The sequence below is a fragment of the Entelurus aequoreus genome, linkage group LG18 (genome assembly GCF_033978785.1).
Source record: "Entelurus aequoreus isolate RoL-2023_Sb linkage group LG18, RoL_Eaeq_v1.1, whole genome shotgun sequence".
In the NCBI taxonomy this organism is placed as follows: domain Eukaryota; kingdom Metazoa; phylum Chordata; class Actinopteri; order Syngnathiformes; family Syngnathidae; genus Entelurus; species Entelurus aequoreus.
In genome coordinates, this window is record NC_084748.1 from 35,385,494 (window position 1) to 35,399,950 (window position 14,457).

Below are 14,457 nucleotides of genomic sequence, written 5' to 3' on the forward strand. Positions count from 1 at the left end.
TTGCGTATACCGTATTTCCTTGAATTGGCGCCGGGAATATAGTATTCGCCTGCCTAGAATTACAGCCGGGTCAAACTCGTTTCGCAAAATAATTAGCGCATGCTTGGCACTTCCGCCGGGTCAAATATGAGTCATTAAATGACTCCCGCCTCCAGGTGGTAGAGGGCGCTAGTGATCCTTCTTGCGACTACCAGTACTGCAGGAGACAGGTACTGCAGAAGAAGACAACAAGCAGCAAGCATGCAGCAATTGTTTGCTTGCACTTTTAACATGGAGGATTACATATCTAAAATAAAACCGTTTTCTAAACTGGACTTTCAATCGAAGCAGGAGGTAATAATTAAAGGAATATCTCCAGAGACTTTTAAAATTGAAGAAAGATGAGAAAGACTGCCTTTGATCAGAAGCAGCTGCACATGGACCCATCTACAAGTAAAGGTAAGATCATAATAACGTTTTTTTTATTAAATGTGTTTTTAATGATAAGGTATGCGCCGGAGTGAGAAGAGGTTTTAAAATAATTAGAGCATGCTTGCTCATTCCGCATGGTTTTGGTAACCGCAGGAGTGAGAAGAGGTTTTAAATTAATTAGCGCCCCTGCGGCTATTCAAGGAAATACGGTATGTTCAACTGACTACGTCACGCTACTTCCGGTAGGGGCAAGCCTTTTTTTTATCAGATACCAAAAGTTGCAATCTTTATCGTCGTTGTTCTATACTAAATCCTTTCAGCAAAAATATGGCAATATCGCGAAATGATCAAGTATGACACATAGAATAGATCTGCTATCCCCGTTTAAATAAAAAAAATTCATTTCAGTAGGCCTTTAATTAGGTTAATTAAGCTCGAATGATGCACTTTTGTTACTGGTTCTTTTCTAATATGCTCTTGCTTTAGAGACTTTGGATGTGTAAGTAATATGTAACTATATTTATTTGATACTTGTCTATTGACAAATGTGCATACATACATATATATATATATTTATATATATATATATATATATATATATATATATATATATATATATATATATATATATATATATATATATATATATATATAGATAGATAGATAGATAGATAGATAGATAGATAGATAGATAGATATAGATATATATATATAGATATATATATATAGATATATATATCTATATATATATATCTATATATATCTATATATATATACATATATACACATACACACATATATATATACTGTATATATATATACATATGTGTATATATATATATATATATATATATAAAAAAATATACATACATATGTATACTTATACATATATATATACACATATATACATACATATACATATACATATATATACACATATATACATACATATACATATATATATATATATATATATATATATATATATATATATACACACACACACACACATATATATATAATTTTTTTAATTAAAAATTGTTTTTTTTTCATCTGTCCTGTCCAGGCAAATTATACTGTTGATGTAGATGCCCATATCTGCCGTACAGATTTACTTTAGAAAAGAGAAGTGTTGGAAATCTCTCATGTTGCCTTGTTTGTATTTGACTTTATTAATTGTTTGGGTAGAATTTTGTTAAACAAAACTAGTTTTCTTTTATGTAATATAAAAATGATCAGAGCTGTTATCTGTTCTATGGAGGAATGTAGTTAATAATAGAACCAATGTTATTAAAAAAGTATTGATCTTGAATCGAAAATCGTTTTGAATCGAGAACCGATTCTGAATCAAAGCTTTTCCTATCGAGAATCGATTCTAGATCGTATCGTTACACCCAAGAATCAAATCGAATCGTGTGGTGCCAGAAGATTCACAGCCCTACAGAGAATGATAATACACACATTCACACATTTTTTCTAAAAGTCAATATGTGCTCTCGTGCTGCAGTGCTAAATTAATGATGCTTACCATTCAGTGGAAGGTCAGACTCACAGAGAATCAAAAGATTCTGACACTTCAGCGTTTTAGTGAATTAAAAAAACAATCACAATAGCAGTCCTAAACACAAAAAAAAGATGTAATATAAAAAGTTAAGAGCAACTGCGATACAAATGGGAGACTTTAACATGTATAGTCATAAGTATTGTGACATAACGGTTTGCTTAATAGTCGACAGTGTCATCCGCTATGAATAGAAATGAGAAATAGTCCAACCTGTCTGTCTTCTTCTTCTCATCCTCCAGGGCCCGGAGTGTATGCTGCAGGCGGTCGGTTAGGATCTCCAGCTCCTGAGTCAGCTTGTACTCCTCACGAAACTGCTCGCCCAGCAGCACCAGGTCCCGCGTGGCATCGTGGAGCGGAATGTCACTCAGGTACAGGCCTCTTCGTGTCAGATCGTCCAGGTTCATCACACTGCAAGAAAAAAAAGCTTAATTCTAATTTGTCTCACACATTATTTTACTGCTATTATGCGCTTATTTCTGCTTCGAGTCTCTCTGTTTTAGTCCCATACTAATTGAATTTCCCGTTGGGAAGCAACCTAGTCTTTGTAGTGCATTCAATTGAATATGGGTTGAAAAGGATTTGCAAATCATTGTATTCTGTTTATATTTACATCCAACACAATTTCCCAACTCATATGGAAACGGGGTTTGTAATTTCCTCATTCCTAATCCCTTTTATCACATATAATAGTTTGAGCAAAATAAAGTCAACAAAACAAAATAACTAAACATAAGCAAAAACTACTATTGGCTCTGATTTAAATCCTTTGTTTTTTTGTATGTGAAGGGGAACTGCATTATTTTGGGGAATTTTGCATATCATTCACAATCCTTATCTGAGACAAACACACATGTTTTCCTTTGTTTATGCATTCTAAATCGTAAATAAACATTGGCAAAAGTCAGTTAACAATGGAGCCAAAGGTAGTCTATAAAGTGCTCTGAAAAACATCGAAACATGTTTTATATACATGCTGTGGGTATATATGTAATGTAGTAACAGGCACATACATAATAACATGTAATATTTACAGTATGTATTTTGCTCATTTTAGGCATACAACGGCACATTCATTTTACAGACACATCACAACGTTTGCCTTTCCCTTCAACCACAACAAACCTACTAATCATGGCAGACTTCATGAGAAACAACACAAACTACTTTGGGACAAATTATGATACATAAACTTAAATTTTTTTAGCCTGAATATAAGGAGGATGATCTCCAGGTTTTAAACAGATCCAACTTTAGTGAAACACTATGGCATGATGTAGCAGTATTGCTAAGTGCTAAACAAGAAAAACAAACTACGACTATAATAAAGTGAAGTGAAGTGAAGTGAATTACATTTATATAGCGCTTTTTCTCAAGTGACTCAAAGCGCTTTACATAGTGAAACCCAATATCTAAGTTACATTCAAACCAGTGTGGGTGGCACTGGGAGCAGGTGGGTAAAGTGTCTTGCCCAAGGACACAACGGAAGTGACTAGGATGGCGGAAGCGGGGATCGAACCTGCAACCCTCAAGTTGCTGGCACGGCCGCTCTACCAACCGAGCTATACCGCCCCAAACAATCACATGCTGTACAATGTCTGCTCTCACTAGGATGCCAATTGATAGGATGTTTATATATATGCCTCTTCGAGTCAGATCGTCCAGGTTCATCACACTTTGCAAGAAAAAAAAGCTAAATACTAATTTGTCTCACACATTATTTTACTGCTATAATGTGCTTATTTCTGCTTCGAGTCTCTCTGTTTTAGTCCCATACTAATTGAATTTCCCGTTGGGAAGCAACCTAGTCCAATGACTAATCTCTTGCTCTCTGCTGTACAAGTGTCTTCTATTTGTGAGGGGCCAGCTGCTTGAACCCTGCTCTTTTCTTTCCGATATATCTCCCAAGAAATTGGTTATAGAAGAGCCAGCGGGGCTAATGGAGGTGACAACAGAAGACGATCAGTATTTTGTAGGTTTCATTGCTTGTGCATTGCTCTGTGTCTGCACATGTGTCGAGTGCTTAAGAAAAAAAAACTCAGCAGATTTTCTCATTCAACATCCAAAAACAATGCGGAGGTGCACTGTGGACTCACCTGGGCGAGCAAAGGAAAAGGATGTTTTCCGCTTCGGGCAAATAAATCATCTGTCCTTTCAACCTCAGGCAGCTTATTTCCACCCCCGTCAGCTCGTCCTCATTCTCCACAGTCTCCACATTTAGCAGGCCCTCCTGCAAGGGTTGGACCACCTTTATGAATATTTCATTGCATATTCCTTCACAAAACACGCCCTAAAATGGGGCACCAGTAAATCTCATTCTTTTTTTAAATTTGAAGGCTTTTTTTTTTGCTAACAGGTCTAGCAGGCACTGCGAACGTAGAGTGAAAGCGTTGTTTTCCAAGAACAGGCAGAAAAATGATGTTGACATTTTTGATTGTTAGAGCTGCTTTATGTCACGGTCAGGTGGACGCTTAGTGGGCGCTTGCGTTCGATCATTGAGACCCACCCTCTTCTCAGTTCAAACTAGGGATGGGCCACAATATACATATATAATAATATTTGAGACACTTGTGATTTAGGGCTATATAAATAAACATTGATTGATTGATTGATATGAATGACAATATAACCATTTCAAAATGTGTTACAAAGACTCTTAATTTGGTTGCTGATGTATGAAGCAACCTATTGTGTAATTTACGGTTGCAGTATTTTCTTTAAAAGCTATTATTAATCTACTTGCTAATTTACTCTCAACCTTTTGTTGTAACATGGCTCTATCTACACTTCTTTTAAAATGTAATAAACACTTATTCTTCTGTTGTTTCGATACTTTATATTAGTTTTGGGCGATACAACAAATTTGGGTATCAATCCAATACCAAGTAGTTTACAGGGGGGATATTGGTTCAACCAATACTGATACTGATACTTCAAATTTTCAATCATTGAATGATTTAGGTGAAACAAAATCAATTAAATATTGAAATACTTTCCTTATTCCTAATCCCTTTATCACATATAATAGTTTGAGCAAAATAAAGTCAACAAAACAAAATACCTAAACATAAGCAAAAACTACTATTGGCTCTGATTTAAATCATTAGTTTTTTGTATGTGAAGAGGAACTGCATTATTTTGGGGAATTTTGCATATCATTCACAATCCTTATCTGAGCCAAACACACACGTTTTCCTTTGTTTATGCATTCTAAATCGTAAATAAACATTGGCAAAAGTCAGTTAACAATGGAGCCAAAGGAAGTCTATAAAGTACTCTAAAAAACATCGAAACATGTTTTATATACATGCTGTGGGTATATACAGTATGTAATGTAGTAACAGGCACATACACAATAACATGTAATATTTACGTATTTTGCTCATTTTAAGCATACAGCGGCACATTCATTTTACAGACACATCACAATGTTTGCCTTTCCCTTCAACAACAACAAACCTACTAATCATGGCAGACTTCATGAGAAACAACACAAACTACTTTGGGACAAATTATGATACATAAATTTAAATTTTTTTAGCCTGAATATAAGGAGGATGATCTCCAGGTTTTAAACAGATCCAACTTTAGTGAAACACTATGGCATGATGTAGCAGTATTGCTAAGTGCTAAACAAGAAAAACAAACTATGACTATAATAAAACAATCACTTACTGTACAATGTCTGCTCTCACTAGGATGCCAACTGATAGGATGTTTATATATTCCTATTTGGATTATGATTTCACGAAAGATTAAAAAAAGGTGCTGCACACGAGCGTCTTTTTGTGTCTTTCTCGTCATCTTTGGGTCTAAATTGGATCATAAAGTTCAGCAACTTCTCGGTTTATGTCCACAACCTTCTACTTTCCAGGTGAGAGGCATGATTTATAATCTAAAAATTATGTCTACCAACTCAGAGGTGATGTAGCAGCTCACTGTTTCAATGTGTCAACATAGCAGCAAAAGCGAGTTGGCTCTCTGTGATCACGGTGCCACTAAAAATAGTTTGTTTGTGCTAGCGCTTATAATAACAATATCGCTAATACTTGGTTAATATTCAGGTCACGGCATGTAAATGGAGTATTGTTGGCAGTTTTTGGATGTTTTTTTAGAGGGCTTTATAGGTGGAACAGTGTATTTCCATTAGCTGCATTGTTAGCCACCTCGTACTTGCCATATTTTACGACTTCAAACATAAAAAAAAGAAAAACATATGTGTTCTTGTCTTACTTAGGATTTATGAACGATTTGGCAAATTTCCAAAACAACTGCAGTTCCCGTTTAAAGTCATCCTGTGTCCAGGAAGCTATTTCTTGAGTTTGTATACAACAAAACATTGATTTTGTGATAATAAAACATACTGATCAACTGTTGTTTGAGAATGTAATTACTGCTACAAGTGGTGGAAAAGTGAATACTTCTGCGGCTCATACGGACCACAGCTGACGGCCTAACAATACAGATCTTGACCCTAGGGGTCGCGGATCCCCTGTTGAAGACCTCTGATGTAGATGCATTCTTTGCTGATTGGCTGGGAGAAGTAATACGTGTCTACTGTCTAATAGTGACGTGTTCAGCGTTTGAGTTAGCAGATTGGGTTGCTGGTTCTATAAAGGACAAGACAACCATTTTAAATTTCTTGAGTTTGGGTCTCCCATTTAGTGTTAATTTGTCTAATTACACATGCGATGTTGTCAATTATGTGAAATTGTATTCAACGTTTGGTAAATATTGTAATATTCTTTATATCTCAGACTGATGGGAAAGGAGTTAGGTTCCCAAAAAGGACAAAGTTAGCCACGACTTGTCTTTGTTTTTTGTTAAAGACACTAAATATTACATCGATTACCTTGCTTCGCAGGACGAAGACAGTGTTGATGTGGGAAAGAATGCCGTGGTAGCCGAAGTCAATGTGCGGGCGGACCAGGGAAAACACCGAAGGGAGGATGCAGGCGCCGGGCTGGAGCTGAAAAGAGAGGAGGTAATTTAAATATGTCAAACAGACTGTGGTATCATGAGGTGAGGCTAACCTGAGGCAGGACTCGGTAAATGGCGTTGCCGCACTGCGTGAGCATCAGATCTTTGTCGAACATCAAGTGGAAAGGAAAGGCCTTGCAAAACGTATACGGGCTGATGCGTGTCTCCTGCGTGCCATTCTCCTCAAAGCCGTCAAGGTCCTCGTAGAAGGCCTCTTCCTCTGAGTCCTTCTCCTCGATCAGGAACTTGATGTGGTCGCACTCCTCGCTTTTCGGCTGGATCATCTGAAGTCAAATATTCAGCTGAAACTTCATGGTGTTACAAAACAAGAGGTACTCTTCGGGCTGGTACAGTATTTAAAGATTGTAAAAGTTTCCAAAATATCTTCCTCCGTTTGTTGGGGTGTCAGTCTTAGTGGTACGCTTCGGCACACTACAGTACACTTGTGGATTCCACTTTCCTCCATGTTTTAGTGAAATGAATCAAAGGTGAAGAAAAGTAAGGTGACCGGTGATCAGCCCAGGCTGCACTCGGCTTGGATAGACTCCTGCTCACAGGGTATGCACTTGGTAGAAACGTGGCTTTACTCTCCTTGAATAAATATTAATTATTAGCACTATTAGCATTTATTTTGAAAAATACGACAGAGACCACATGTCACCAAATCAATCTAAAATGCCATAACAAGTATATGTCCATTCAAAATATCTATGAGAATTTTTCTAGTTATTGTTATTATTACGTATTAGAGCAGTCTGCATTATTGCATCAATAATCTCAAGTCTACTGTAATGGATATGAATACAGATAATAGAAGTGCAGACAATGACATTAATCAGTGTTGGCATAAGGCACGCTGATGTCAGGCTGCTGTCTTTGCACCTTGTTTCCACAGCAACCGTGGCTAATATTTCCCGAGAATGGGTCTAGCGTTTGGAGCGTCTGCCGTTTTCCTGTTCTTTCATTAAACCCCCCCCACACACTGACACACACAATGAAAAAATATATGATCCGTAGAAAATGCCTAAAAGACAGAACTAAGAGCATCCTGTGTTGAAGGACGTTAACCATTATTATCACTAGTAGTCGTTACGAGGCTGTAAGTTTGATTTACGCATGAAAACGACAATGCTTTTATTTTGAAGGTGTAGTTTTGTGCGCAGGTACCCCACTTGTGTCCCTATGTGAATCCGTGTGTGCACACTTTTACTGAACAATGACGCTTGAGCTGTCCTTGTCAGTAATGAACAGTGGCAATTAAAATAATTTATTGAAATAAGCAATTATTGGAACTGAAACAAATGGACGTCACTTTCATCGCAAATGTTGTGTCTGTCTTGATTACGCACATGAGTGAGTTTGACTTTTAGTGTTATTTAGTATCAAGGCGCAGTCCCATACCTGCAATTCTATAGGCCCTTTTCCACAGCAGGAACTTTTACAGGATATTTCCCATTTACAAAGTTCCCCCTATGTTTCCACCAAAAACTACTCGGGTATATTTAGTTCTTCAGGAACTTTTTTAGTTCCTGCCAGCTAGGTGAGATTTTTGGAAGGTTCCTGGAACCCTATTGGAGGCGGGCTGTGCTGTCGAACGCTGATTGGTTGAACACATTTGGAGGCATTCCTAAAACTTTTTCGAACACAGAATCGCCATTACAGAATGCTAGACGACTTGTTTATATCTTATTTCTTGTGCATTTCTATTACAACGAACTTGATAACAAAGAGAAAGAAGAACGAAATAAACTTTCGATTTGCAAAACTTTGGTGTGCTGAAGAACGCTGATCAGTGGAACTATCTTGCAGTGTTTTTACTCAGCCGCAGTTTTTAAAGTATATGCAGTCTAATGTTGTTTATTTTTTACAAATTTCATTTTGATACGCAAAGCTACGAGAAGTGGTCGGCGTGAGATAAACACTGATATTTATTATTTACAAAACCCAAAACCAGTGAAGTTGGCACGTTGTGTAAATCGTAAATAAAAACAGATTACAATGATTTGCAAATCCTTTTCAACTTATATTTAATTGAATACACTGCAAAGACAAGATACTTAACGTTTGAACTGGTAAACTTTTTAATTTTTTGCAAATATTGGCTCATTTCGATTTTGATGCCTGCAACATGTTTCAAAAAAGCTGGCACAAGTGGCAGGTGAACAGGCTAATTAGGAACAAGTTTTTGCCATGTTTAGGTATAAAAGCAGCTTCCATGAAATGCTCATTCATTCACAAACAAGGATGGGGCGAAGGTCACCACTTTGTGAACAAATGCGTGAGCAAATTGTCCAACAGTTTAAGAACAACATTTCTCAACGAGCTATTGCAAGGAATTTAGGGATTTCACCATCTACGGTTCATAAAATCAACAAAAGGTTCTGAGAATCTGGAGAAATCACTGCACGTAAGCGGCAATGCCCGTGTCCTCAGGCAGTACTGCATCAAAAACCGACATCAGTGTGTAAAGGATATCACCACATGGGCTCAGGAACACTTCAGAAAACCACTGTCAGTAACTTCAGTCTGTCGCTACATCTTTAAGTGCAAGTTAAAACTCTACTATGCAAAGCGAAAGCCATTTATCAACAACACCCAGAAACGCGGCCGGCTTCGCTTGGCCCGAGCTCATCTAAGATGGACTGATGCAAAGTGGAAAACTGTTCTGTGGTCTGACGAGTCCACATTTCTAATTGTTTTTGGAAACTGTGGATGTCGTGTCCTCCGGACCAAAGGGGAAAAGAACCATCCGGACTGTTATAGGCACAAAGTTCATGGGTAACTTACACATCTGTGAAGGCACCATTAATGCTGACAGGTACATACAGATTCTGGAGCAACATATCCTAGCAACGTCTTTTTCATGGACGCCCCTGCTTATTTCAGCAAGACATGCCAAGCCACATTCTGCACGTGTTACAACAGCATGGCTTCGTAGTAAAAGAGTGCGGGTACTAGACTGGCCTGCCTGTAGTCCTGACCTGTCTCCCATTGAAAATGTGTGGCGCATTATGAAGCATCAAATACGACAATGGAGACCCCAGACCGTTGGATAACTTAAGCTGTACATCAAGCAAGAATAGGAAATAATTCCACCTGAAAAGCTTAAAAAATGAGTCTCCTCAGTTCCCAAACATTTAGGAAAAGCGATGTAACACAGTGGTAAAAATGCCCCTGTGCCCACTTTTTTGCAACGTGTTGCTGCCATTAAATTCTAAGTTAATGATTATTTGCAAAAAAAATTAAGGTTCTCAGTTCGGACATTAAATATCTTGTCTTTGCAGTGTAGTCAATTGAATATAAGTTGTAAAAGATTTGCAAATCATTGTATTCTGTTTGTATTTACGATTTACACAACGTGCCAACTTCACTGGTTTTGGGTTTTGTATATATTGTTATTCACAGCTAAAATGGACAAAAGGAATCATCTGACCCTTATGAATTCATCATCTACTGAGAGAACAACTTTCTGACTGTTGGATATTGGGACAAAAGCCTGACTTTTTAAGAACAATTCGGTACACTTTGTGTTCAAATCATATCGTTTTGTATATTATTGCTTTGTATTTCATTATCTTAGTTTTTAGTAAAATAACTCTGACATAATATTGTCTGTTTATTTACATGGTATCAGTGTAAAAATATACTGAACCAACAGGGACTTATGACTACGCTACAACGCCCGTGTGCATGCAATTGTGTTGTGCGGACCCTAAATCACCTCTTTTAATCGTGCTTAAAGAGAGGAAGCATTCCGTGCCTTAGTGCAATTTAATATGCTCACACTAACCAAACGTACCGCACTTTGGCCGTAAAGTGGGTAGGCATGGTAGAATTTGCTCAGTGTGAGTACGCCCACTCACACTTAATCACCCACCTACAAATGGTTGTAATAGATGATGGATGACACTAGAAGCATCCTGAAAAGACTCCTTGTTACTTAGATCTAAAAATATCCTCTTTGTCAGAGATATTAGCCAAAAAAAATCTGCTTATCTGGCATAGCGCATCTCTCGACCAGTTTGGTCTTCTTGCCCTGTGAATTTGATCACAGCAGATGAAGAAGAACAGCATGTACAATGGCAAACCTTCATCTCTATCTCTGTTCCATGTATTTGCTGTGCGACCGTTTTAATGATGCCAATCACAATGTCCTGCAGGCCTTCTCTTTCCGAGTAGTAGTGAAGGATAAGATTCTTGCCCTTCTCTGCGTCGGTGCAACGGAAAGAGGGAGCCCTCATTCCTGGATAGATGGTTCCCAGGTGGTCGTGAAGGGCGTCCAGATTCTGAGGATCATCGCAAATACAATGCATTTAAAATCACTCAGTTCTTCTGACAACGGAAGGGAAAATTGTACAGTACTTTATGACAATTATCGGGCTACAAAACTGAAGTGCAATTACATGACAGCAACCTAAGGCCTGATCTACTAGAGGTTTGCGTGTTCGAAAACATGTGCAAACTTGATAGCACATGCAAAGCTGATCTAGTAAACGTGTTCAAAGAGGACTGTGTCTCTTTGACGAGCAGAAGGAGCATGATCCATTTAACGTGTTTGTCTTCATGAATGTGCAGAATATACACTACCGTTCAAAAGTTTGGGGTCACCCAAACAATTTTGTGCAATAGCCTTCATTTCTAAGAACAAGAATAGACTGTCGAGTTTCAGATGAAAGTTCTCTTTTTCTGGCCATTTTGAGCGTTTAATTGACCCCACAAATGTGTTGCTCCAGAAACTCAATCTGCTCAAAGGAAGGTCAGTTTTGTAGCTTCTGTAACGAGCTAAACTGTTTTCAGATGTGTGAACATGATTGCACAAGGGTTTTCTAATCATCAATTAGCCTTCTGAGCCAATGAGCAAACACATTGTACCATTAGAACACTGGAGTGATAGTTGCTGGAAATGGGCCTCTATATACCTATGTCGATATTGCACCAAAAACCAGACATTTGCAGCTAGAATAGTCATTTACCACATTAGCAATGTATAGAGTGTATTTCTTTAAAGTTAAGACTAGTTTAAAGTTATCTTCATTGAAAAGTACAGTGCTTTTCCTTCAAAAATAAGGACATTTCAATGTGACCCCAAACTTTTGAACGGTAGTGTATGCTGATCATCAGAACACCCCTACAATACTGGGAGAAGAAGATGCAGATATAATTATTCTGCACACGCAGTTTGATTAATCAAGACTAAAACACAACGGCGAGCGTCTTTATTTAGCGCGTTTAAAAAGTATGTGCAAGTTGACACAGTCACACAAACGGCTGTTAGAAAGGAAGCGATTGCTCTGCAGTTCAGTCCTACTTGTGCCTGCCAACATATAAGTAATGGTAAATGGATCATACTTGTATAGCGCTTTTCTACCTTCAAGGTACTCAAAGCGCTTTGACACTATTTCCACATTCACCCATTCACACACTGATGGCGGGAGCTGCCATGCAAGGCCCTAACCACAACCCATCAGGAACAAGGGTGAAGTGTCTTGCTCAAGGACACAACGGATTGTAATCAAGAACCCTCAGGTTGCTGGCACGGCCGCTCTACCAACCAAGCCACGCTGTCCCCGTAAGGACTGTCAAACATAAAAATATCAGACATATTGTCAATTCAGCAATATAATTTTATAATTTTACAACTGCTGGATGACTTAAATTAAATGTATGCGTTTTTGTGTCTGCTGACGTTTTTTTTATTGAGGTTAGTTTTTTCAGATGTATTATTAACGAATCTCCTTTGTAAAAAAAAAACATATTACAGTATACATTTTATTGCATATTCACGCCCACTAATAGCAAACGCAATTGTTTTCGTTTGCACACGCTTTTCAGCTCGTGGTATTTGGATCTTAGTAGATCTAGTGTTTACCTGAACATTTTTGCTTTGCCTATTCTAAAACCTTACCATTAAGATGTTGATAACATTTTCAAAGTGATGCCTATTCACACAGGCCGCAGGAATTAGTAAACAAACGACTGTTTGGGATATGCATGGGAGGCCAGTCGTTTTGTAAAGAAACATTGCAACGTTCCACAATGATGTCATGTTTTACCAGAAAGAAAGAGAAGACTCTAGTAAGTCAAAAACACAGTTAGAGGTGGGAATCTTATGGGCACCTCACAATTTGATTATGATTCAGGAGCTACGATTTGCTTATACATGTATGCATCTTTAATTATTATATTGCAGTGATGTTGCTAGGTAGGCGTCCTGCATCCCTGCATAATTAGCTGAAAGGACGCAGTAAACTCACTCTCCCTTTTTTACCACGAAAAACAATACATTGTGTTTAAAGTAAACAAATGTGAATGTCCAAACTAATTAGCAATCAATTGTTAGTTCAAAAGGTGTCACGTAAATACCACTTTTTTGTACAGTAGGTGACACTCGTAAAAGTCTCCTTTCTACAAAACAACAATAAACTCCCACCAATGGATCAGGTCCCTCGCATCCAAAAAAGTCGAGCCTTTTACCTGAAGGAATTCACGGACGTTCGAGCCCAGCACTCGCAAGATGGTGTCGTATCCAGACTCTTGGCAAAACTCAAAGAACATCTTCCCAAACATCTGTAGGATGTCTCCAGCATCAATTTCTGGAAACCAAAAAAAAAAAAAAAAAATCAGGAGCTGAGGAGGGCTATATCCTGTGATATAATACAATACAATATTCATCCATAGAAATTGTGGGATGAATCCCAATGGGCAGATATAGTGATCATTTGACATGTAAAGGTTAGCCAAGGTGTGGTAGAAATGTAACATACAGTGGTACCTCAATTTAAGAGTACTTTGAGGTAAGAGCTGTCTCTCGACTAATTGTTATGCTAAGTTACAAGCAAATATTTAAGTTGGAAGCATTCCTGCCGTTAGTTGCCGTAACAAATGCCAAAGTGAACAATGTAAGATCTGCCCAAAATATCTGGTTTTACTCACTAGCATTAGCTATAGACACCAATGTAACTTAGTTTTTCCAACCATGGAAATGTTTACTGTGGTTGCAAGTAATACATTCTATTGTGTTGTTTTTATACAATATTTCTCATCCAAAAGTTTGTTTTTAGTTTTGAAATGCATGTTACATGTTTAAAGTTGTGCTGTTTTTGAGGGGACCAAGGACCAATTAAATTGTTTTTAATTAATTTCAATGGGAGATACAAGTGTTTTGAGGTAAGAGCGCCATCATAGAACCAATTAAGCTTGTAAGTTTAGGTACTTCTGTATATGGTTTAGCACTCTGTGTACTATTGCACATTGTAGGTACACTACTAATAAACACAGAAAGTAGTTATAGCTCTGTAGCTGCAATATTATCCAGGCTTATTAATGTTATAATGGTGAAGTTTAAATCACTTTGTGTTAATTGGGCTCAAACATGTAAGAGAACAAATACTTACTGAGAACTTTGCTTGCAGCTGCAACCAGATCGTATGTTTTGGTATCGTCGTATATGATTCTAACGAGGAACTGTCCTTCAATGTCCAGTTGAGCCTCCCTCCTGAAGACAA

General features: G+C 37.7%; 1 protein-coding gene and 1 long non-coding RNA gene across 4 annotated transcripts in view; one reads left to right on the forward strand and one right to left on the reverse strand.

The window, feature by feature from the left end:
* Positions 1-14,457, reverse strand: part of gucy1b1 (guanylate cyclase 1 soluble subunit beta 1) — a 44,622-nt gene that overhangs the window by 16,843 nt on the left and 13,322 nt on the right. For both annotated transcript variants that reach the window (XM_062027069.1, XM_062027070.1), the window contains exons 3-9: positions 14,347-14,447; positions 13,427-13,545; positions 11,041-11,238; positions 7,006-7,236; positions 6,825-6,941; positions 4,069-4,202; positions 2,186-2,383 (exon numbers count right to left, since the gene is read on the reverse strand). In XM_062027069.1, coding sequence (XP_061883053.1) covers positions 2,186-2,383; positions 4,069-4,202; positions 6,825-6,941; positions 7,006-7,236; positions 11,041-11,238; positions 13,427-13,545; positions 14,347-14,447 — 1,098 coding nt within the window. The remainder of the gene's footprint in view (positions 1-2,185; positions 2,384-4,068; positions 4,203-6,824; positions 6,942-7,005; positions 7,237-11,040; positions 11,239-13,426; positions 13,546-14,346; positions 14,448-14,457) is intronic.
* LOC133634083 (uncharacterized) overlaps positions 1-14,457 on the forward strand; it is a 69,504-nt gene that overhangs the window by 14,585 nt on the left and 40,462 nt on the right. For both annotated transcript variants that reach the window (XR_009821873.1, XR_009821874.1), the window contains exons 2-3: positions 2,215-2,343; positions 6,837-6,956. This is a non-coding gene — a long non-coding RNA (uncharacterized LOC133634083). The remainder of the gene's footprint in view (positions 1-2,214; positions 2,344-6,836; positions 6,957-14,457) is intronic.